Raw genomic sequence first — 22657 nt, 5'->3', positions numbered from 1 at the left:
TATTCTTCCAGTTATTTCCTGCTCATGATCCGGATCAGCAGCCGCTACCTGCCCTAAGTACACCATGACACTGGCAGTTAAATTAATTATTGATCCCAAGAGGTTACTCAGGGAGAGCAACATGGGTCTCACAAGCCGCACCGGTAGCTCTGTTTCAACAGCCACCTGCAATGGTAGTGGCACGTCGCTTAACCGCTGCCTCAGTGCGCCAGGAGTGGTATGAGCACTCTCCGCGAACTATGAATCTAAAGCAGAGAATGACCACGTTTGAAAAGTTATGGGCGGAGGACCCCAGGCCGCTGAAGGGACCCATTTTAACTCTATCGCGTCGTACCTCTAGGAGCTTAAGTGTCTTCTCCGGTCTTTTTTTTTTCGTCATTTTCTTCGCTTCAAACATTTTTTCGTTAGTATTGTCGTCGAATACGCTAACTGTCATTGTCCCCTACCGTTGCCTGCGTGATCCTCGTGTTAAAAGGATCTGCAAATTGAAAAACAAATAAGGTGTTGAGACTGTCAGCGTGCAGCGCGCGTTGGTGGGCAGACGAATGTTGTTTCTCATTCTTGCATTGCCATGCTAAAGTATTGGATGTGAAACTGGTATGGTACGCATGGTATAACGTCCGAAGACTGCACAAGAAATATCTGAAACATTGCACTCGAGGGCTCCGGAATATATTCAACCAGCTTATATTACTTAATATACACAGACATCGCACACTGTAAAAAAATTTCCATCCTTAAGGGTGTATTTTCGTGTCGATAACCCACACCTTTGTACCTTCTCAGAAGGGTGCAATGTATGCTCGTCGCACCCATAGTAAGGGTGGGATCGTTGCAGTTGCATCCTTTTTTCCGACCATCTAAAAGGGTGCAAAGTATGCTTGTCGCTCCCATAATGAGGATGAGATCGTTTGAGTTGCACCCCTTTTCCGACTGCTTTACACTTCCATAGGTTTTGATTGCTTTAAAAGGCACTGATCAATATTTTTTGCACTCTTGAATGGAAGCTAAACATTTCCTACGAAAAGCTGCCGACGGCCTGTCTAACTTTTCACTAACGTTACTGCATCTCCAACTATAATTAAAATCCCCAGATGTTTTTCTCACGGTGTTTCTAAAAAGAAGCAATAGTATGAAAAGCTGCGTAGTAAGATCGAAGATGTCAGCCAAAGTACGCCCTAGCAGCGTTATCATAGTATAGAGATCTCAAAGGAAAGTTGAAATTATGTTTAAAAAAAAACAGCCAAATCGAGTTGGCTGCTATTGAAAGTTCTAACTTGTCTATGTCTTGCTTTCAGTTGTTTTACTTGGAGTTCACACCCTCAACACATGTACATTTTTTTGTGTGCTCCAAGCGTTGTAGAAGAAAAATTTTAGTATTGGTTGCCGGCTGCTTCTTGAGTGTTTTCTGATTCGTTTGTAATACTTCTTTATTTTTTTGTTCGAAGAATAAGCTGCGCCTGTCTGCCTGTAGATAGATTTAAGTGGTTGTTCTGCATCCCTCTTGACGTACTGATGTTATTTCGTACTGTGTTTGCATCATGGCGCTGTTATTAACCACCTTTAAAAATTCTGTCCAGCAAAAATAAGGTGTGTTATTTGCCGCGCAGCGTGCGCGAAGGAGACGAGGTCATGTCAGGCGTCATGTAGAAGCCTTTCGCCTCGGGTACCTCAGCAGATCTAATCGCAAAAAATGAAAAATTTTATAGCGCCATGTACTGCCATTCTACTGAAATAAAATTCTTACAAAACTGATGATGTCTCTTCTCCGCCTATGCACAGCCAAGGAAAAAAGTTTTCGGGGTGCGGCAGCGCGGGAAAAAATTATTGCGGTTAGGCACAGCAGGTGCATGAGATACATACCAGAATAACGAGACATGCGATCTCCATCTGGTAGAAGATGTCATTTGAATGGCAGGTCTGGAAGAGGGCAGAGTGGGTGAGGGAACAGACGCCGGTTAGTGAAATCCTAGTCGAAATAAAAACGAAGAAATAGGCTTGGGCAGGGCTTGCAAGGCGAAGTCAAGATAACTACTGGTCCTTAAGAGCAACGGAGTGGAATCCAAGCGAAGGCAAGGGTAGCAGAGGGCTGCAGAAACTTTGGTTGGAGGATGAGATTAAGAAATTTGCAGGTATGCTGTAGAGAGACATGGGAAGGGCCTTTGCCCAGGCGTGGGCGTAGTCAGGCTGATGATGATGATGACGGCTATCGAGGCAACGTAGAAATATTTTTTTCTCCATGAATCCATATCCCTCAAAATTTTGTACATGACTGTGCTTGCCAAAGAGGATGCATGGAGATGGGGAAGGGTGAGAGAGGAGCAAATAAAGAAGAGAGGAGAGAGGATGCCAGTTGCCCCACCCCCTCCTCCCCATATCCCGACAGATTGAAAACTGGGCGCATGTGGTGAGACCATGACCAAATTTCTCCTAACTACGTCACGTGTTGCTGGTCGGAGTAGTGGCGGCGTCTGGCGGCGGACGCCAAATTCTTAGAATAGAGAAAGAATGATGCCAGCGTTGTGTGGCACATTTTGGTAACCCTTCCTTTTCCCAGCACGTGGAGTGCATTGCTCAAAAATAAATTATGAACTTTCATGTGCCGCCACCCATATATAGGACAACGAATGCCGATTGCACTTTTTCATGCTAAGAAGAGAAAAGTGGGTCATAAAATTCAGGAAAATACAATTTTGTGCTACTGCATAATATTTCTGTTGTGCCAAATGTCGAAAAAAAGGCCTTTGGCTCAACCTCCTGCTCTTCATGGAGCATTAATTTTGCGCGTAGCTAATACAGCTACTTGTAAGTGCCCAGACGTGCAATGTCGAGGTGGCATTAGTAGCTGCCCCAATGCGCAACATTATTATAGCTTACTAGAAGGGATGTGTGCTCTGTGACCTCTCGCAGGTGCGGCATCTCGCGTCGAATGAAACTCATAGTACACACAGAATCTACTGCGTACAGAAAGTTTCCCGTGCTGTGTGTAGCGACGAATAACGGACATCTGTAGCTCAAGTGCACTTTATCTGAAAACGTTTTCTTTAGAGAAAAGGAGCGCAGATACGATTCGAAAGGCGGACATGCCTATCTTCTGCACACTGATAAACCGAGCTGATTAGAGAGCGGCAGAATGACGACGGGACTGGTTTTCAAATACTAAGCGATCCAACACAGGACACAAAAGGTACAATTGTCGAGTGTTAATATCACAAACCATCCTCCTGCAGAAATTTTTGAAGCGCATTAGAACTAAATCGCGGATTGGAAGCATCAGGGATATCTAATCTTTTACCGCGTACATTCAAAATGAATTTCCTAAAGTGAGAGTACCTGCGGAGCAATACTTTAAAAGGCGGGTTTCTACTCACGAATGTACACGCTGGATTTTAGAGTTAATTTTTTTCGTGTAGGGGGGTCAACACCCAGCGCAATTTTGATATTTCTAGATCCCAAACAGCAAGTTCATTATCTAGTGGCTTGACGGTATACGAAAGTAAAAAAAAACAATTTGATATCAGACAAGTGTTTATGACAAAAACAGGCATCCCCTGTTAAGCGTTCATGGTTAGAACGAGCGAAGCTGCAGCAACGAGCATCGGCTCATCTTAATACGTAAATGTTGTTTTCGCCTCTCCTGATCGGTTCAGCCCTTTCTCACAGAAATAAAGCTTTGCAGCACATGAACATTTCTCAAAGCTTTCAATATGCACTCTGGATGTTGACTGTAGCTAAAATTAGACAAAAATCAGCTTTCACAGGCGACATTATGCGTCGGCGATGCTTCCGATGCAGTACTTCTCTCTGGTGAAGAAAACAGTGAGTAGGGAAGGATGGGGAGGGATAGTTGTAGGGAAAGTTGCAGGGAAGGATGCAACAGCACTTTATTGTCGTAGTCACTTAGAAGCCTGCTTCACTGCCATATATTTTCCTTTCAGGACAGTCCCGGCATGCTCATCAGCACACAGGTGAAGTCTTTTAATCACAGAAAATAAGACCTAAGAGCTGCTTATTTTTCGAAAGGCTACAGCTACGTGTATTGTTAAACCAGTAACTGAGGGTTTTTGGCACAGCGCCAGTACAGCAACAAGTAACAGGTCTGATTTTTCACGTAGTATACGCAGCTTTTTCGTTTACAATAAACGCAGTCTCTCTGAATGCTGGGCGCCTCAACAGGAAATTTACAAAGCACGCAGGCCTTGCCGAAGTCCTCGTCTTGGCGATGGTAGTTGAGGGCTTTCTTCACGCTGCAGCACGCTAAACAACAACAGCCACCTTGACAGCTGGGAGCGAAACAGTGGCGTTGTCGGTGATTTCTTGACATTTTGGCATACTGTAGCTTGAAATAAGTTCGTACCTGGAGCAGAAAAAAAACAAAGCCTTTGTTGCAAGGCATACTAGCCAATAGAACGAACAAGACAGTTAATGGTCATCCAGTGGCACACAGCCCACCACACGACGGCAGCGCCGCCGCCAACATTGGTTCACTGTCGACGCTCGCCTCTTCACCAGAATGCACTGCGCGGGACAGCTCCTCAGGAAGCAAAGGAAAACTTTATTTTACTCTAGTCCTTATTCCTGCGGTTTGGGGGCATCTTCAGAGACGTTTTCTCCTTGATTCTATCCCAGGAGTCTTCTCTGTCGAAGTCGTCTGCCTCTAATCCATGGTCGGTTGGCCTCAGTCCAGGGCTCCGCTGGCCACTGCCGCCCGTTGAGCTCGCTGTACCAGACCTTGTTGGTCTTCACAGCGTTCGTTGGACAGCAGAGTCTCCCATTGCTCCGCACTCGGGTTTTGTATTTTGGGGACCACGTCTATGTTTTGGCAGGTCCATGTGATGTGATAGAGAGTAGGTTTTTCGTCGCACCAGGGAAATTTGTCCGCGTATATCGTAGGGCGCATTTAGTTTAATATGTGTCGGTTTGGGAAAGAGCCTGTTTGTAATTGTCTCCAAGTGACAGCTTCCTCTCTTCTGATAGATTTGTGCGGTGGGGGATATCTCATTCTTCTGCCTCTATAGTTTTGTAGTATGGCCGTGCTGGCGCTACTTTCGTGGGCTCGTCGGATGCTCGGAAAGTAATGTATCCTCGAGCTATCCTGTCGGCCTCTTGGTTCCCTGCCACCCCCGTGTGCCCCGGTACCCACACAATTTTGTGTGGGATCTTGTCGTTTTGTTCTTCCTGGCTTTTAATTCTGTCGCTCGCTGCGAGGAGTATACAGAGCGCGTTACGACCTATCCTGCCATTCATGTAATTTCGGCCGGCTGTTTGAGAGTCCGTGAGTATTGTTAGTGACCGCCCGGTTCTATAGCCCTCCGCCACCACTAGAGCAACGGCTACTTCCTCGGACTCTGCAGCTGTGCAGCCTCAGAAAAAAAAAATTGCTAAGGCTTAGCTAAGGTTAAGCCTGGATATCTCGAAGCGAAAAGCTGGGGCAAGGCGGAGGAGGAGCCGCGCGTGTAGTGAAATACGGTGCTGTCTTAGAAGGTTACTTTAGAGACATGTACTGTGGCGTGCATTCCTCTCGGGTATACACCAAGATATGAGAGACAGGCATTTGCTTTCCTTAAAAGCAATTTTCATTTCATTTCATTTTCCTTAAGGCCCTTACGGCGCGGTTCGGGTGTCCACCAAGATATGAGAGAGGCAGGAGTCGTTTCCTTTTCTTAAAACCAATTCTGTTTTCATTTTCCTTGCCTTGTGGCACGGTTCGGGTGTCCACCGAGATATGAGAGGTTCCTCACCCACTGCTTGTCTTTTCATTATTTTCTTTTTGTGCAGCGTGTTACGTCACTCCTTTCGGGTGTACACCAAGATATGAGAGAGAGGCATTTCCTTTCCTTAAAACCAATTTTCATTTCATTTTCTTTAAGGCCATTACGGCGCGGTTCAAGGTATCCACCGAGACATGAGAGAGACAGGCGTCGTTTCCTTTCCTTAAAACCAATTTTCTTTTCATTTTCCTTCCCTTACGGCGCGGTTCGGGTGTCCACCGTGACGTCACGCCGTTCGCGCATGCGCACCTGTGGCTTTTTATGACGACGGGGCCCACGCTAGCCTCGGGTTTGACTAGCCACGCCCCTTTCAGCACATTATAACCTTAGCAGTATCAAAAACCTCTGCTTCTGAACGCTGGCATCCACGTCTAGCAAGTGGCGCCGTGGTAGCTGATGTACACAACATCCTCTAGCGTTTTAACCATAAAGTGCTTTTTGGTCCCACGCTGCAACAACTCTGTTTAGTCACTAGACGTTAAGAAACTTCCGGAGCCCTCCAATACGGCATCCCTCATAGAATGAGTCGCTTTGGGACGTTAACCCCCTTAATCCATAATTGACCCATCCAATTCTGTTTAACGCCGTCCTGAACCCGCGGTTGTCTTCAGGCCCTAATCAACTGCTTTCAAAGTCAAATTCTTCGCCTTTACCGTAACCAGCAAAATTAATAGTGAGAGAAATGTCACGGCCGCTAGATGCAAAGCGCAAAGCGAGGTGCGCTTTGCATCGAGCGGCCGTGGAAATGTTCTCAAGCGCATCGAGCGGGAGCCCACATCAGCACATCAGCAGATCAGCAGGCAGCCTCTTTCTCGTCTTCTTTGCTTGGTTCCTACGCAAGCATTATAGCTTTGCCAAAACAGAGTCCGGGTAGTTGTTGGTTTTGTACACGTGCGCTAGCATTATTTGCCTTTGTCCAAAAACCTTCATGCTGTCAAGAAATTGCTGACTTACGCACAAATTACCAGAGCCATAACTTGGTTAAGATTTCAATAATGAGCGTCTCGGGAAAAAGGCAGACACACTCGGAAGACGCTGCCTTGTACTTGTACAAAGGCTATATTTAATTTTTTTGCACTTTATACTAAGATAAGTTCTAGCCTCTTTCCTGCACCTCAATGGGTTCAGCCTTCTCGCATTAGGAACGCATATTTCTGGGAGTGACGTTTATTGATAGGCGCCACGCTGGCTTAGTGGTTATGGTGCTGGGCTGCTGGCCCGAAAGACGCGGGTTCGATACCGGCCGCGGCGGTCAAATTTCGATGGAGGCGAAATTCTGGAGGCCCGTGTACTGTGCGAGGTCAGCGCACGTTAAAGAACCCCAGTTGGTCGAAATTTCCGGAGTCCTTCTCTACGGCGTCTCTGATAGGCTGAGTTGCTTCGGGACGTTAAACCCCATAAACCAAGCAACCATTTATTGATTTAATTTCTCAGATTTTGAATTGCTCAGCTGACAGAATTTGCAAGCGCTGTCACGTCGGAAACAAAAATCTTTTGCTTGTTTTCTGCACTGTCCACCGCATTTTGCCCGTATTCTTCCAACTTCACTGCGTCATCGCTGCGGTGTAGGTAAGAAGAAGACGAAAGCAACAGAAGGCAGCCAGGTTATTCCAGGTAAGCTGACAATCAATGTTTATTTCTGACTAGGGCTCAATACAGGGTAGGCAGTGATCGCTCCTTAACGTCCCCTCATTCCGCTGACTCTTTTCTTTCACAATTCAAGATACCTTACGTCCTTAATGTGTTTGTTAGCATATCGTGGAACAGTAGACGCTATGTGTTCGCAGTGTTAATTGGTGCCTTGCCGCCCTGCTATAATTCAGTACATCCCGAATAACTTACTAGTCCTAGTGGGAAACGAGCAATGATGTAGCAGTAAGTGGCAAACAAAAAAATGTTTTCTTCCCCCACGTTGCGACGTTGCGCTCGATTGCGCTCTCGAGACCGATACTGCGCCGTGGTGAAAACCTTTAGCAAGCGAATAAAATATCAAATTAACAAAAATATTGAAATATCCGGGTCTACCTCGGTCCTGGTTTAATTACTGAAGCGTTGAAATTTCAGTAGACGCTTTGCAAACTACGAGCCATTGGCATCCTGCAGCGAGGCTTGCAGTTAAGGTCTTTATATTTTCGCGACATTCATATTGCATTTACGGAAGTATGGAGCGTAAGTGTGCATTTATAAACAAATTTGCGATTCATATGTGCATGTACCATACAAACATTGCTTCTGCCTCGTATTTTATGTGCTTGACGTGGTGTCGTGAAATACTTAAAACCCGATGCACTTGAAAGTAGTAAATGTGATGAACAGTCTATAACTAATTAAGTTTGCTCATCACACTGCTTGTTGCGTTCAGGCACCCGGTACCACAGGCTTTCTGTCTTCGGTTCCTCCTATGTCACTGCATTTCAAGATATTTCTCAAGTTGCCCATTTCCACTGGAGTTTCTAAAGTTTTCAAAACAGGGTGACGCTTTTTTTTGGCTACTGAGTCTCGGGAAGTAATGCTTTATATCCACTGATAGTAAAAAAACACAAAAAAGTGTAAAAAAAAACACTGCAATCTGTAAATATGGCTTCTTCTTTAAAAGAAAAGTCAGGGCTTCTGCTAAAAGCAAAATTAGATTGCGGGGCACAAGCGAGGTTTCACCGGACTGTGATTCGGAGTGCGGCGCTACACTTACGCAGTATTCTGACGGCATAAATATCGCTGTGCAGTGCCTTCTGTTCTTAAGGGGCATGAACGTGGGATGGACAGGCCCCGTTTGTTTTTTCAATCATGGCAGGCATCTGACCCGTAACCTTGACGGCAAAAAAAATGGCTGAGGCTTAGCTTAGGTTAAGCCTAGTCAGATGCGAAGCATATTGTCGCCGAGTTGCATATCGAGCACGCCGCTTGGCTAGACGTTCTTCACGCTCTTCATCAGTCTCTGTAGCATGCCGCAACTTTTGCTTCTCATTCCAACGAGCAGCCCTGTCTCCCGAAGGCATCTCTATCCCGTGTACGCCTAGCAGAGGCAGGCGCACCCCCTTGTATACCGCCGCTCCAGCATCACGTGTTCACTACAGCGCACCTAGCGGCAGAAGCAGGAAACACATTGGTCGCGACGCCTCGCGCGACGGCGCGAGCTGGGCCCCCGTTTCTCATCTGCTGTGACGTCACGCTTCACGTGGTATAACATGGAGGTCACGAAAGGTCAATGGTAACGACACCGCCGCGCTCGAGGAGCTGGGTTGGGCTATTTTAGTATGCTTGGCATAAAAAGAATTCAGATTGCGCTGCCGCGCAGAGCTACCGCGCAGACACTAGCAGTGCTACGGCTTAACACAACGTAAGCCATTGCATCCTGTAAAACGCGTGCTTTAATTCTCGCGTGGAAACACGTGCGAACACTCTTCAGTTCGCCCCGTAGGAGAGTACCAAGACTTCTTTGTGATGGTAAGAATAGCGCGTAATAAGACGGGACAGAGAAGGAACACACGACGACACGACGCTGGTGCCACCGTGTGTTCCTTCTTTGTCCCGTCTTCTTAGGCTCTGTTCTTACCATCGTGAATCACATACGCTCCAAAAAAGCTTCACATCGAGACTTCGTTATCTCAACTGCACAACTGCTCAATCGTGCTATCAGGCGCTCACTTCGTGCCACGTCCGGCGTCGATTGTTTCGTCTGCGCTCGCTCTTTCTCTGCCCTTGCTGCAAGACGATAAGCTTGGATGAAAGAGAAGGTACCGTTTTCACTACGGCTACTGCTTGGCAAGTAGGTGCGCCTGATTACATCATTCAGCATAGTGACCGATAACCCAGCCGGCTGCTCGGCCATGCAGGTGACCGTTGTAGCCTCTCCGAATCAGACAATTGCTCGCAACGAAACTTTTCAGTCGCGTTTTCATTGGCTTGCTATAAAGCAAAAAGAAAAAAAATTCGCATCTCAGAATTCCCTCTTGAACTGATCCCACACACTGAACCTTGTTCCCACTTGTCCTTCCTATTTTGAGCCCTCGCTTGGACTGAATTCCCGGATTGAATGTGCATAGGGATGCGTCTATGAATGATAGTGTGCTTTGTAGATATTCTTGCGCTGGTTTTTCGGTGCGTTGATGGCGTAGAGCGTTACCCGCATGCTTTCAGCCGGTTTCCGGAACTTGCATGCTTCTGAAAGTAGCGAATGCTAGAGTCTGTTGTGATCCTTTCCTTCGGATTGCGGTACAGACCACCATTAGGAAGTCGCCGACTGAATTTTTGGTCTTTTGCCATACACGCAGCCATTTTGGCACAATAGCTGCTAGGAGCTCAAAGACATGTTACATTCATGCTGCTGTTATTTGGAAGAACTGTAATTTGTCGCAGAATTTCGGTATGCGTGGGTTTGTCTATTTTGAGTGTTTCTTCTCGATGGATGTGTCTAAAGTATCCTTGCGGGTAGTAGGCGCAGCCAGCGAATTGACACCACATGCAAGGTTGCACTAGTGAATTTATCGAGGCAGTTGCTCCGTGTCCTTTTGGGCAATGGCTAACAAAGGTGCCGGCAGCGTCACGCAGAAACAGAGCGCGCATTTTGGTTACTCCTGGAGCCAAGGCTGGCTGAAGCAATCGCAGGCGAAAAAATAGATGCGGTGCTAATGACAGCAGCTATTCTTCCGACTTTGCTGCATCAAAGCCGACGAACTACAGCTCGTTCGCTGTCTCTTAGAAGTACAGGCGCGGACAAAAATAAGCGGAGCACACAACTGTCTTCGAATATTTTTCACGCGTCACCTAACTGAAATTTCCAGCAGTGGCACACACATGCTGGTAGAGGAGGTTGGTGGGCTTTCTTGTAGACAACAACGCTTCTTCATTACCAATGGAGACAACGTGCTTACACTTCGAACGCAATAGTGTGCTCCGTTTACTAATGGCCGCGCCTGTACAGTCTACCAATGTGAAAAGTGCAGAAAGGTGTCAGTAAGAAACACTCAATGGATGGGGATATGCATATTGTCGCGTTCTTGTTGTCCAGGTCTCAGCACGAAGGTCCAGAAGCAGATTTTTGCAGTAAATAACCGAAAGATAACAGAGTTCTGAGAAAGGAGGCATACGTAACCAGAGTCATTGTATTAGTAAATACTACCGTTTCATTTAGTGTCAAGCTTTTTGCGGGGCATTCAGAACATGCATTCTGACTAGGAGTGAAAATTACAAGCCTAGCTCTCCTAGGTATTCAGACTACCCACGTGTGTGGCGCATCTGGCAGTGGCAGTGGGGACGTCAATGACTGCGCCTGTTGTTTCGGCACCTTTTCGCCGCTGCTGAATACCAGCAAGAAATGCGAATTCAAGGACCCTTACCTCATGGCTTTAAACTTTATAATTAGGGTGACCTGAAATTCGGCGTTTTATACAGTTATCAGGATAGACCTGCAAAGAGGGCTTGACTCCTTTTTAGACACTTGCACTAGAAAGTGAAGGCCAAAGCAGTTCATGCATTAGAAGTGGTCTGCTTCGCTTGTTTCAGAAAAGCTGGGAATAAGTGGTTTTCGCGCTGCATATCATTTTTGCGGGTACGAGCAGCCAGTAAGACAGCGTTCCCACTTTCTGTGAAGTACCTGCAGCTGAACAGCGTTTTTTAAGCAACGCTTGAATCCAGAAGGGAAGAGTGGTTTCCCACATACGCTTTCCACATAGAGCGCCTAGATTAAAATGCTCAAGCATCCAGAACCCACTACTTAACCACTCTAGAGTGAAGTGCGGCTGTATGCACCCTGTAACATGACCTTCCGGAAGTTCTACGCCTTGAAAGATAGTTTACTCGTGTCTTCTGCACTGTGGGCAGCCGTATTCTCACTATTTTCTGAATGCGCTTTTCGCTTTCGTATTGTTGATGCCGCTGAAGTATAGATCACGATCAGTTCCCGCTCTGGTGAATAAACACCTCAGTTATTTGTCGGTGCATCGTACCGCGCTAGAAAAGGGAGTTCTTGGCCTGCCCATTCCAGCAGGGATGGCCTTACCCCTCACAAAATTTTCTTCACACAGTCTATAGACTGTCAGAGTCTTTTATCAATACAGTCTAAAAACTTTTTATCAAGAATAAAAAAGATTAGACTTGAGAGATTGCAAATACTACGCGCTGTCAATATTACAGCTAGAGACCTAAGGCCATAATGCTTTTAGTAAACGTTTGTATATAGATGGTCCATAGATTATAAATAGGCGCAAAGAAGTACCTTCAAATATGCATAGGAAAATAATGAAAGGTGTATAGGGTGTATAGAAACTCTACAGACCATTTTATCGGTGTATCCGCAACTGCAGAGATCTATTTAAATCCGCATCTTATACTACCTTGAACCGAAACTGTGAACACGCTAGCTATTGCTGTACCCCGCAGAGAGCTGTTCAGCGTGTCGATGTTTTCTCCTGAATATACGTCATACGCAACGCTCACCACAGGAATACATAAAGGCAATATAGTACTCATACGGCAGACTACTTCAGAGTCGAATGGTTTGAGACTGGTGTATTAATGGTATGAATTCTTCGCACGAAGAAGGTTGTAAGACCTTAAATATGTCGACGCGTATAGAACTATTACCACCACAATTGAAAGGTTTAGAGCTAAGAACCTATTCCTTTTTGCTCACACTGTTACTTCGTGGGATACACACTCACTGTTGTTCTATCTGGTTTTTGCAGCTGTGAGACTTGTGACACCTTTTGCTGATCAAAAACTCATTCTGCGGTTTATTTTTATTCTGCGTAACTTGCCCTGGCCGCAACTTCTTATGTTTGCGCTGATTTCAACAGTTTTTCCGTGCGCCCTTTTCTCGCCATTTCAGCCTCCTCCATCTATCCACAATGTTGTGCGGGACGTCTGAGCTGCTTTTGGCGTTCGCCCTGTTCGCGGCATGGCCGGCCGAAGCCCAGCTCCAGGGTTCAGTAGACCTGAGCACCCCATCGGCCGATTCAAACTGCCACAACATCAGCAGTGGCCTGAGCGCCGACGAGAAAGCCGAGCTGCTCCGGGCACACAACAAGCTCCGTAGCCAGGTGGCCATGGGGCAATTGCCGAGGCTCAAGCCGGCTGCTAACATGCTCGCGCTGGTAAGAGATAGAAAGATAGAAGCGGTTTACTTTTTCGTTTAGCTAAGACTTTTAGCTGAGCGGGCGGCTAAGCCGCGCGTAGCGTAGCTGGAATAGATTTCTGTAATTTTTTTTTTTGAAAAAAGAGATTTTCATTCTAGTTGGAGAAATTTTTGAAGAGCCACGCATATTTACGTGAAGTGGACAACACGCATTAAAACTTCTTTCTTTGCTAGTTGGCACATCCTGATTCTAGCGCTGTGTCTAGTGTTTGATCTCTCGTTCTGTGGTCGCATGTGTTAGCGCTGTTATTTTTTCTGGACGACAAACAGTAAGAACAAGAAAGAGCGGATCTAGTCCCTCGTCACAAAAACTTTCTCCGGGCCTTATGAAATTCGTTTTAGTACATAGTTACCCAAGAAGCCGTGAGGTTGAAATTGAAGCAATATCGTACTCTTCTGTACTTCGTGATGTGAGTATGCAATTTATAACACGCATAAACTGCCTGGCTTCAAAACGTACGACAAAGTCAACCTACCGAAGCCATTTTCACAGCTCGTTTTGTACACAAAGTTCGTATGTGGTTAAATAACTTTTTATAGCTCTGTTTAGCTAGTCACCATATGCAAAATTCGTATGTAGTTAAATAATTTTTTATAGCGTCGTTTAGCTAGTCATCATGAAAATCACTAGAAATAATACACGCCCCCTGCCTCCGTGTTTCCCAATCGCGACTACTGATTCTGGGACCAACCACTATCAAACAGAGAGTGCCGTGTGCATTAAGAACAGTTTTTATGGGTCAAAGTAACACTCTGCACGGTGCACAAAGCCGGCAAGATTCATTGGCGTCTGCAGAGTATTCACCACCTGAGGCTTATCAATGCCTACAGGAACGCACAAGGTAATTTCTGCATTTCGCCTCCATGCAAACCGATCTCCATCGCAGCTGCGATTACTCCGCTGAGCTCGTCTTCTGGATCCAAGCCCCAAAGCCACTCAGCTGCAGGGAGGCCGCCAGATGGCATGCCGTTTACGTGCTCTTTCAGGCCAAACGTACGCTGGTCATAGCTGCAGTGTAAATACGTTTTATAGCTCGTTGTTTGAGGACGTCATCCTGTCTATTCTTATAGCTCAAACGCAGTGTTAACTGCGTCACCGATCAAAAAGTAGTTCAGCATCAAATTGAAGTTAAGTTAAAGAGTGAATTGGTCCCTTTGAGGGAAGTTTTACATAGAAACTTTCAGGGTTGCTTGGGGAATTAGGCTCTCATTGTGGGGGCGCAGCATCGTTTCGTGGTGACATCGTGCTAAGGCATGTAGGAGCTACATACGATCACAAATTAAACATTACATGTTGCCTTGCTCACATGAGAGAAAAACAGATCGGCATTACAATCACTACCGAAGCGAAAACCTTAATATCTGCTCTCTAAGTATTGCGGAAGATATATCCAATCTCCGCTAGTTCAATCTTGATGTTCATAATCTGCACCTGATCTGAGATAGATCGCTGTTAAGCAATTTGCACACTTCAAAGCCTCTAATCCGTGCAAAACTGATCCGTCAGTCACAGTTCCCGACTGTGACCCATCAGTCACAGTCTGGAACTGTTTCGTGAAATAGGTGGCAGAGTTTCTCGTATAGCACAATCTAAAGGGCAGCTTTTTCTCCTGTGCACGATATTTTTCTGCAGCCACATTCAAGGTAGAGCGCTCTGTGCAAGGATGGGACGAGGGCTGTGGAACTACGAGTTCATTTATTGAGTACTCTTTATATACGACAACTGCTGTTTGCAGAGGTGGGACGACGAGCTAGCCGAGTTGGCTCAGGAGCACGCAAGGCGCTGTGGCGCTTCCACCAAGGATGAATATGAGGGAAAAGCAGGTGCGTCCTCAACGCTAATAGCTCTGCGTGGTAACAGAACTACATTGACTCAAATAGCTCATACTGTAGAATAAAGAAGCGCTGAACAGAAAATAAAGTAATTATATATTCTACATTGGAAGTGTGCAAATATGAAAAGGTTTATTAATTTCTATGTAAATTCTAATTTTTATAATGCGGACGAAATTATTTGTGAAATAAATAATTACATGCTGGGTAAATGTCGCTCATTCCCTACTTGACCACGCTGCACAAGATTTCTTGATGCATATGTGATTGCAAGGCGAACGTGTCAGAAGAAACGCGAAGCTTCTCGGATTGCTGCTCATAGAATTGAAAAACATAGAGGATCAAAACTTTTTGTACAAGCGGTAAAGTGATTGCAGCTTTTTCTCGCTGTGACCGTCATAGCGGCACGAAACATTGCAAGGGTGAAGTGAATAATGTTAAATGAAATGCGATAGGAGAAATCCACCTTTGTGGTTTATGAAATTAATGATATGTGTAACGCTATCAGGTTGTTTTCAAGACGATCAAAGTAGTTTATCAGCATTAGAGAAAGCGGGGCAGTCCGATGCTGTTCATGATGTTTGGTGGCCGCAAAATTCGTCTTCCTAAAGTTTGGCCCAACGAAACTTCATTCAAAGTGTTATAGCTCACTAAAATTCTATGCGAAATAAAAATTTCGCAAGTGATTCTTGGCTCGATCGTTGTTGATCTCCAGTTCACGTTGCGGTAATGAGCAAGAGGCGGGTACAGTTAAAATGCAACTCCAGTGGTTTTTCAACATAAGTGAATGATCACATCACATTCCGCGGAGTCTCCTGTAGCCGACACAACCCTTCTGTTGTGTTTTATTTTTGTTTTCAAAATACAAAACAACTACTTTAAAAGAGCAAAAGCAGCAAACCAAAACCAAAAGTTCGTTCATCGCCAGAGACGATAATCTGGCTTATGCCGCAATGATGTCAGAGATCTTATTTGAAAAAAACTCTCGTACGCGCATCGAATGGCTGATATATAGCGATTGGAAATGACGCATCCTTTCTTGAGACGGCTAAGATGACCTAATGAAAGCCTGAAAATTTGCTGATCATGCTCGCAGAGGCCAATAATGAGGGATTATTTCATGCGTCGTCGCAGACGCAGTGTTTCAGACATAAATCACCTGAACTGACGCCACGTAAACGGCAAACTCGATTTGCACAGATATGAATTGCCGCACGGCTTGCAAACTTGGTGGAAAGAGCCAGCACGGAGATCACCTGTAGTGATTGTTTGATTATAAATACGCTAATCTAAAAAAAAAACCTTCACGTGGCCTTTAGATGAGTTTTGCCGGGCATGACATCGATAACCGAAGCATTTAAAAAGATGACTACAGCAGGACTGTGGTAACTACTTCTAAGATACAAATTGTACCATCGCCGGCAGTTTCTAACCCTTTCTGCTCTTTGCAATGATGCAGAACAATATATTTAAGACAGCTGCTCTCCTCCACTTTCCGTACTCAATCCAATATAAATGATACGGTGTCTCTGCGGTCTTTCAAACCAAGGAAAACGCGCATTGAACGGCAAAGTGCATCACCTCGTCTTGCGCATGCGGTGGTGAGTGATTATGCAAGTCTTGATTTATTGCATGTGCACGCAGTGAAGTTTGCGACCGTTGGCCAGAACATAGGCTGGGAAGCCAATTCGGATCCGTTCACGGACCATCTGGACCTACCGCACATCAAGGTGTGGAGAAACGAACACAAGGACGTCGAGGACGACGTAATAAGCAGTTACCGCAACACGGAAAGCGGCATCGGCCAGTTCACGCAGGTATGCGCCATTTCTGTACAATCACATCGGAAACTACTGCTAAGTTTCTGATGTTAGGCTTAGGTAGTTAGGTTAAGGCTAAGACAATAGAAAGGTATCAACCATTTGAAAACGTGACACAGATCCAGGCAACTTGACCGCGCTACCTTTCAGCTGTGATCCTGCCGAGAGCGAAGGCCATGCAGGTGTCACTCTCTATTCGGTTTACTGTAGTTCCTTTCCTTGATTGCAGGTGACTCGTTCTTGGCGAGATATCGTGAACCATAAGAATGTTAAAGGCATTTTTATTGCGCGTTGTCAGAGAGCAATCAACATTACACAAATTGGTCTACTTAGCACAAAAAAGCCTGCCTCATGTGCCCTTGTTGAAACCCCTCTGAATGACAGGTGCCGCGCTACCATGAGTCACGCATTGTGTCTTTTGTTGTCTGCGCATACACTATTAGAATGAATGGTCGATCTTCAAGAGTATGGGACACAGTTCGCTCGCACTAAAAAGAAAGTATAGAAATGGCACAAGATATGAGCGGTCAAAGTGTCCAAGCAGCTGTCATGTAAGCAGATTTTATGACGTACCCATCTTCGCGGTATTGAGACCTGTAGTGTCACGAGAGCAAATGTGCCGGTCACTCATGTGCTCTCCTACGCGCGAGCAGTTTTTTGGCTCCATTCTGTGGTTTCTCAGGCATAGTTTAGCTTCAACTGCACTGCAAACGCGTTGTTAAAAGAAGTACGGGTCCATCGATGAAATGTGATATTTTAAGCTGGTTTCATGTACTCCACGGGATCCTGTGCTGAGATGACACGAGCGACGATGTTCCAAGGATGTAGTGCGGTGAACTCCAACGCACTTTACGGAAGTCAGTATTCACTGAAGCCAACATGCATACGGGATTATTTTTAGAGAATTTTATAATTTACCAATGGGAGAATGATATAATAGTTACTTTACAGATAATTGAGTAGAAAGCACAAGAAAAAACCACCGCATGCCGCCGGGTGGAATTCGAAACCACGACCTCCTAGTTTCGCGTCCGGTGCTCTACCAACTCCGCTACGGCGACGGCTGCCCGATCTTCTGCTTTCGGGGGTATTAATGTGCAGTCTAACTGACCCTTGGGAGTGTTTATGAGCGCCGCCCTCAACCATAGCGGAGGACGTACAGCGTCCTGTATTTATGTACACAGAAATCAACGTGCCAACCAACCATCAACAGGACGACCATCTGGGACTGCATAATTCAGGAGCTTGCGCCACAACACACTTTACATATCTGGAATGGAAGTAAATTAAAAGAATACAGTACATATTTCGATTCATGCAAATCTAACTGCCTTCAATGACAAAGGCGTGCGAAGGCGCATGCTTTGAGCGTGTTTTGGGCAATAAGGTATTCGAAAGTGTACGTAATAACGAGATCTAGTCTTCAAGGGTGTCAGTGACTCATCTGAGCCCGCATTGACGTTTCCTCCCACAGATGATTTGGGCGAAAACGCAAAATATTGGCTGCGGCGTTGCAACGTACACCCGAAGAGACAATGTTGGGAAGTACCCATACCAAAGGTCCCTAATTTGCTATTATGGACCGGGGTAAGTTAAAAAGAAGGACAAAAGAAATTTTTCTATTTAGTCGGGGCTTTTGGGCTGTCGAACGCCACTTTTGCGGCATTCGTGTGCTGGGGTTGGTTAATGGGTAACTTAAATACACGCACCGTCACCCTTGTGAAGACCACTCGAGTGGAGTACTGCACTAAAAACAAAGCAACACCTCACTTCTGACTGCTTCTAACCTCTGAAGGCAATGCGTACGCTGATATACAACCACACAGTATACATACTAGATGACAACTAGCACTTGGCCCAAAATTCGTGTCAGCTTTTTTTATTGCCGGGCGCACACCATTTCAACACACTATACAAAAGGGACTCAAAAAGTATATACCAGCATCATCATCATCAGCCTGACTCCGCCCACTGCAGGACACAGATCTCTCCAATACCTCTCCAATTAATCCTGTCCTGTGGCAACCGCAGTCACCTCATTCCCGCAAGGTTTTTAATCTAATCCGCCCACATCGCTTTCTGCCGCACCCCAGCTACTCATGCGCCTTCTCTTGCTGTCCAGACCGTGACTCTTTACGACCATTTGTTTTTGCATTTGCATTAGATGCCCTGCAAAAGCACTCTTGGTCTTCTTGATTTCGACTAGGATATCATTAACCCGCGTTTTCGCCAGACGAACTATACCTTCTTTCTGTTTTTTTTTATCATCTTACCTATCATTTTGCTTTCCACAGGTCGCGGCGCTGTCCTCAATTTAAAGGTGCACTGAAGAGGAATCTGAACTCGTCTTTTTGCCGCGGGAACTCAATCTACACGTTCCGAGCATTCTTAGAAACTTCGATTTATTGCCCTGTGTGGCCGATTTCCGCAATTAAATCAAATTAACGCCCGGCTCCCGCCTATTTTTTTTTTTAATTGTGCCTTGTACGGTGGGCGGAGTCGACCAACGCGGGGAGTGCCTTTCACCCAGTCCCGTGGCGGCTTGCCGCTCTGCCATCGGCGGAGTAATACGTAGTAGTCCGTAGAAGCAAATAGTCCGCGCGTATTTTTATTTCTGCGGGCTTATTTTGCGGTTATATAATCTGCAAATGAAACTATTCATTCACTGAAACCTAAAAAACAAAATGAAGCGAAAGCAAAGCCTCCACGCAGCTAGCTGAAAGGCACTCTCCGCGTTGGTCAACTCCGCCCACCGTACGAGGCAGAATTAAAAAAAAGGCGGGAGCCGGGCATTAATTCGATTTAATTAGGGAAATCGGCCACACAGGGCAATAAGTCGCAGTTTCTAAGAACGCGAGGAACGTGTAGATCGAGTTCCCGCGGCAAAAAGACGAGTTCAGATTCCTCTTCAGTGCACCTTTAACGCTTTTCGTTAGGCTTCAGCTTTCAGTATGTTTTTTTTTGTGCCGATAAACTTGCTGCACGCCAAAATGAGGTGTTGTCAATAAGCAAGGTTATGAAGCGTTAAAAAAGTGTGCAGCCCGGTTATGTGTAAATTCACAGAAATTTCGAACATAAATGATTTTCGTTAACTAACAGTCTAAACGCGAGTCATAGGAGAAGATAGCCCTGCCTTTCAAACAAGACGAACGGCTCACCAGTGAAGTTCCTGAGCATGTCCACAGTAGGTGTGGCACAGTGGTGTCGGAAACGGGTGCTTCGCAGTAAGGGCATGTCCGGTGCTGGGTTCTTCTCACTTTGCCACTGGTGGTATCAGTATGTCACAGTGTGAATAAGTCGTGAAATTATATTCCCTAATCCAGGCAGTATATTTTCCGGCAAGGCCGTAAATAGGCAGGAAGCAAAAAAAAATGCTTAACCATCAGATTGGGTAACGAAGTATAATAATTACCGGTGACGTCTGCGCAACTGAGTGGGTACCGCTTCACATTAAGTCCGAGTTCAGCGGAGTAAAGAAGCGTGTTTAGGGCTTGGTTTATTGGTTTATGGGGGTTTTACGTAAAAAAGCGATTCAGGCAATGAGTAACGCCATTGTGAAGGGGTCCGGAAATTTCGGCCTCCTGGGGTTCTTCAACGTGCAGCGACGTCGCACAGTACACAGGGTTGAAGGTTTATTGTACACTGCAATTATTGCTCTGTCATATCTCGTGGGCCACTCAATGGTTATGGCGCTCGGCTGCTGGCCCGAAAGACGCGTGTTCGATCCTGGCCGCGGCGATCGAATTTTGGTGGAGATGAAGTTCTAGAGGCTCGTGTACTGTGCGATTTCAGTGCATGTTAAAGAATCCCGGGTGGTCGAAATTTCTGGAGCCCTTTACTACGGCGTCCATCATAGCCTCACTTTGGGACGTTAAACCCTCATAAGCCATAAAGAGTGATTCTGATATGTGCCCCAATTCCCGTGGCCGGTGTCTTTGCATATGACTCCCCGCATTCAGTGCCTCTTTACATTGTTGCTATCAATTTCAGAGGAAATATTGCCGGCATGCCCGTTTATGAAGAAGGCGCCACTTGTAGCCGCTGTCCCCCTATTTCCGCCTGCGACAAGCTCTCCGGCCTGTGCCGCATCGATGATGTCAAGTGAGAACCACAAAGTTCTGTCTCTAAAGAGGCAAAATTTGCGTCCGTATATTTCATCCGTGCGAACAGTTTATACTCCCGGTAAAATGATTGAAGTGTAGAATGAGACGGCATAAAATTATTGGTTCTAGCTCTGTGCCACGTTAAGTTACTGATGACGTCAGGACCACCATGGAACTCTCCTCTTGCGTTTAATGCTTCATGTGGTGACTCCCATGAAAACTTTAAAAAAGGAATAGCAGCAAAAGAGGGCTTATTTCTGTTGTCATATGAACGAGCACCGTATTTCGTTCCATTTTGTTTAGACTATCGTTTTAAAGAAAGCATTTCAGATCTGTGGAACAATAACATGAAGCAGCTTATTGCTCAGTTAATTATTCATTATGGGACAGCTACTTCGTGTCGCTGTGACGGTTTTGGAAGGAGCACAGACAGAACACGAGGCGGATTTCCGAACTTTCTCAGAGACAGCGTCTTTATTTTTTTTTGCAGAAACAGGGTTATCTGCTCGGGTGTTACTTGGCCCCGCTGGGTCTGTCTCTGAAGTACTCTAGTTATTGAAACCATCAGTAGTAAATTCATAAAAGCCCGCCTGCCTTGCGCTAAGGAATATTATACGACGGGCGCTGGGGTATATTTTTATTTATTTACCGCATCCATCTTGTAGAGAGAAAATTTATCCTCGCCAGATGCCTGTGACATGACAGTTTATATCTAGGAAGGCATGTTAATTACTGTGTCTGATATTAAGGCTCGAGCTGAACGTACTTCAAAAACATGCGTAATAAATTACTTTTTTATCTGAATTTGTTATGTGTGCAAATACGGCTCGTGGGGTGCTTTTAGAATTAATATCACGCGCTTAAATAATGCTTTTTGCTCCCGCCTTCAATTAGAACAAACTTACATTGCAGAGGATCAAAAGAGCATTTGCTTTTTCCTATATAATTTAGGATTGGTTTTAGCGCCGAGTGCTTATTGATGACCTCATGAACTGTGATCCTCTCCGCTGACATTGCATTTGCTTCTTTACTCTCTTGGGGCTGGTTATAAGATTAGGCGAATCGCCTCAGTGGTTCTCTCGTTCCGTATTGTGTGCGTTTCCCTCCTTTTCCGCTTTACAGATGGTTCAGTCTGTAAGGCCTGCGCGTGCTGTGCTGCGCAGTGAATTACGTCTGGGGAACAGCTAAATTTCGCTTAAATAATAGCGTCGTAGAACCGCCTGCAGCCGCCCGTGCATATTGTTTAAAACTTCTCAGGAATCAGACACCCCCCCCCCCCCTTTTTTTTTAAAGCTGATAAGCTATAGATTCTCTGAATTAAAACACTAAGAAAGCGGTAGTCGTTTTAGCCCTGAAATAATAACAGTTATTTGTGTCAGAAACTTGCTCGAACTATCGGCTCAGGTGGGCCCCCAATGTTTTCTTCACGCCTTGCAGAGTTCCAGAAGACGACCAAAGCAAGCTCACTGAGGATGAATGGAATTGGAGGCCCATCGCCCTGGCCATCATGATAGTTATCTGGCTCTGTATCTGAGCTGGCGCGATTCTGACTGCAACACGTTGCTGTCACGTCATTTATCACCGTTCTTTTCCGGCTTCTTCGCAAAAATCTTGTTTGCCGCTGCAGTTATTTGGCTCATGAAAAGTGAGGTGTTTAAAATACTCGACGAGGACACTTGCTCCGCGATATGAAGAACCTTGCTTAGTTCCGTACCGAGCTATATATTTACGATAGATTCCTTTCGCACTGAAGTGATACTTGTATGCAGAGTGTAAATGACATTGCAGTTTGTTTCCTTAGCCTTTGTTTGAGCTTTCATTTATGTAGGCATAAGCGGGCCTTTGAATGTAATGCAGTCAAAGAGGTGTTGCGTTTTTCTTTCGTGATTGGAAAAATTGACGCGGCGGTAAAAGGTACGAAAAACAAAAATTACACTCTGAACTTGAGGATTTAAGCAATTCATGAGTGGTAGAGAAATTGTGCGCTTTGTCAGCGAT

At 45.5% G+C, this 22657-nt stretch overlaps 1 protein-coding gene across 1 annotated transcript in view; it reads left to right on the top strand.

Annotated features, from left to right (window-relative positions):
- LOC149370518 (uncharacterized) overlaps positions 1–22295 on the top strand; it is a 46969-nt gene extending 24674 nt beyond the window's left edge. Inside the window, exons 6-11 of the mRNA XM_089577905.1 lie at positions 12598–12862; positions 14640–14727; positions 16381–16553; positions 18031–18143; positions 20547–20657; positions 22097–22295. Of these exons, the coding sequence (XP_089434031.1) occupies positions 12598–12862; positions 14640–14727; positions 16381–16553; positions 18031–18143; positions 20547–20657; positions 22097–22193 (847 nt within the window). The 3' untranslated portion in view covers positions 22194–22295. The remainder of the gene's footprint in view (positions 1–12597; positions 12863–14639; positions 14728–16380; positions 16554–18030; positions 18144–20546; positions 20658–22096) is intronic.
- The last annotated feature ends 362 nt before the right edge of the window (positions 22296–22657 follow it).

This window comes from Amblyomma mixtum, chromosome 1 (assembly GCF_055824585.1).
Source record: "Amblyomma mixtum isolate Tamu chromosome 1, ASM5582458v1, whole genome shotgun sequence".
Taxonomy (NCBI): domain Eukaryota; kingdom Metazoa; phylum Arthropoda; class Arachnida; order Ixodida; family Ixodidae; genus Amblyomma; species Amblyomma mixtum.
Note: the sequence above shows the minus strand (reverse complement) of the source record. Positions and strands in the feature narration are given on the sequence as shown.